This window comes from Penaeus monodon, chromosome 24 (assembly GCF_015228065.2).
Source record: "Penaeus monodon isolate SGIC_2016 chromosome 24, NSTDA_Pmon_1, whole genome shotgun sequence".
NCBI lineage: Eukaryota > Metazoa > Arthropoda > Malacostraca > Decapoda > Penaeidae > Penaeus > Penaeus monodon.
The window spans coordinates 36,810,853-36,811,487 of record NC_051409.1 but is presented as its reverse complement, the minus strand read 5'-3'; the positions used below and the strand labels follow the sequence as shown (position 1 = coordinate 36,811,487).

General features: G+C 40.3%; 1 protein-coding gene across 2 annotated transcripts in view; it reads right to left on the bottom strand.

Annotated features, from left to right (window-relative positions):
- LOC119588776 (protein Gawky-like) overlaps positions 1-635 on the bottom strand; it is a gene marked incomplete in the record, with an annotated part of 110,804 nt that overhangs the window by 39,299 nt on the left and 70,870 nt on the right. For both annotated transcript variants that reach the window (XM_037937420.1, XM_037937419.1), the window contains 2 exon segments: positions 1-35; positions 245-529. In XM_037937420.1, coding sequence (XP_037793348.1) covers positions 1-35; positions 245-529 — 320 coding nt within the window.

Below are 635 nucleotides of genomic sequence, written 5' to 3'. Positions count from 1 at the left end.
TTAACATAGAGAGCTTGCTGAGCAGCTATCTGATTCTGGAAACAATGGCAGAGAAAAATGAGTCCCTATTTTATTAAGAAAATTAATAATCTATTTCTACTAACTACAAGAATATCTGAACCAAATTGCAGTTTGCAAGTTATTCTTTCTGAAGTTTATTATTCACACACAATTTTTTTTTTTCTAACTATCCAATTTCTGTAAGCTATCACCTGGTTTAAACAAGAGACAAAGGTTTCTTTACCTGGAGATTCTGGATCTGCTGTTTGGTCTTGGTAATACTGACGTTGAGCGAAAGTAGAGTCTGTGACGAGTTCTTGTTAATGTGAGCCTGTGCCTGCCATATGGCCTGCTGCTGCGTGAATTTCTGAAGCATGTTGATATGGGAGAGCATGTTGTTGAGAAGCATGAGGGTAGAAGGTGCTAGAGGCTGGTTCAGGATCTGGGGGTTGAGGTAGCCCGCCTGCACTGCCATCTGGATGTGCTGCATCAGAGCACGTACATGTGGAGAATTGCCAGAGCTACCCTGCTGAGAAATAAAGGAATCAAGTGAGGCTATGTTCATCAAGGTATCAGTTTAATGAAGTCCTTATCATATTTAAATGTTCTGCCAATTACTGGACATATTGGATCTG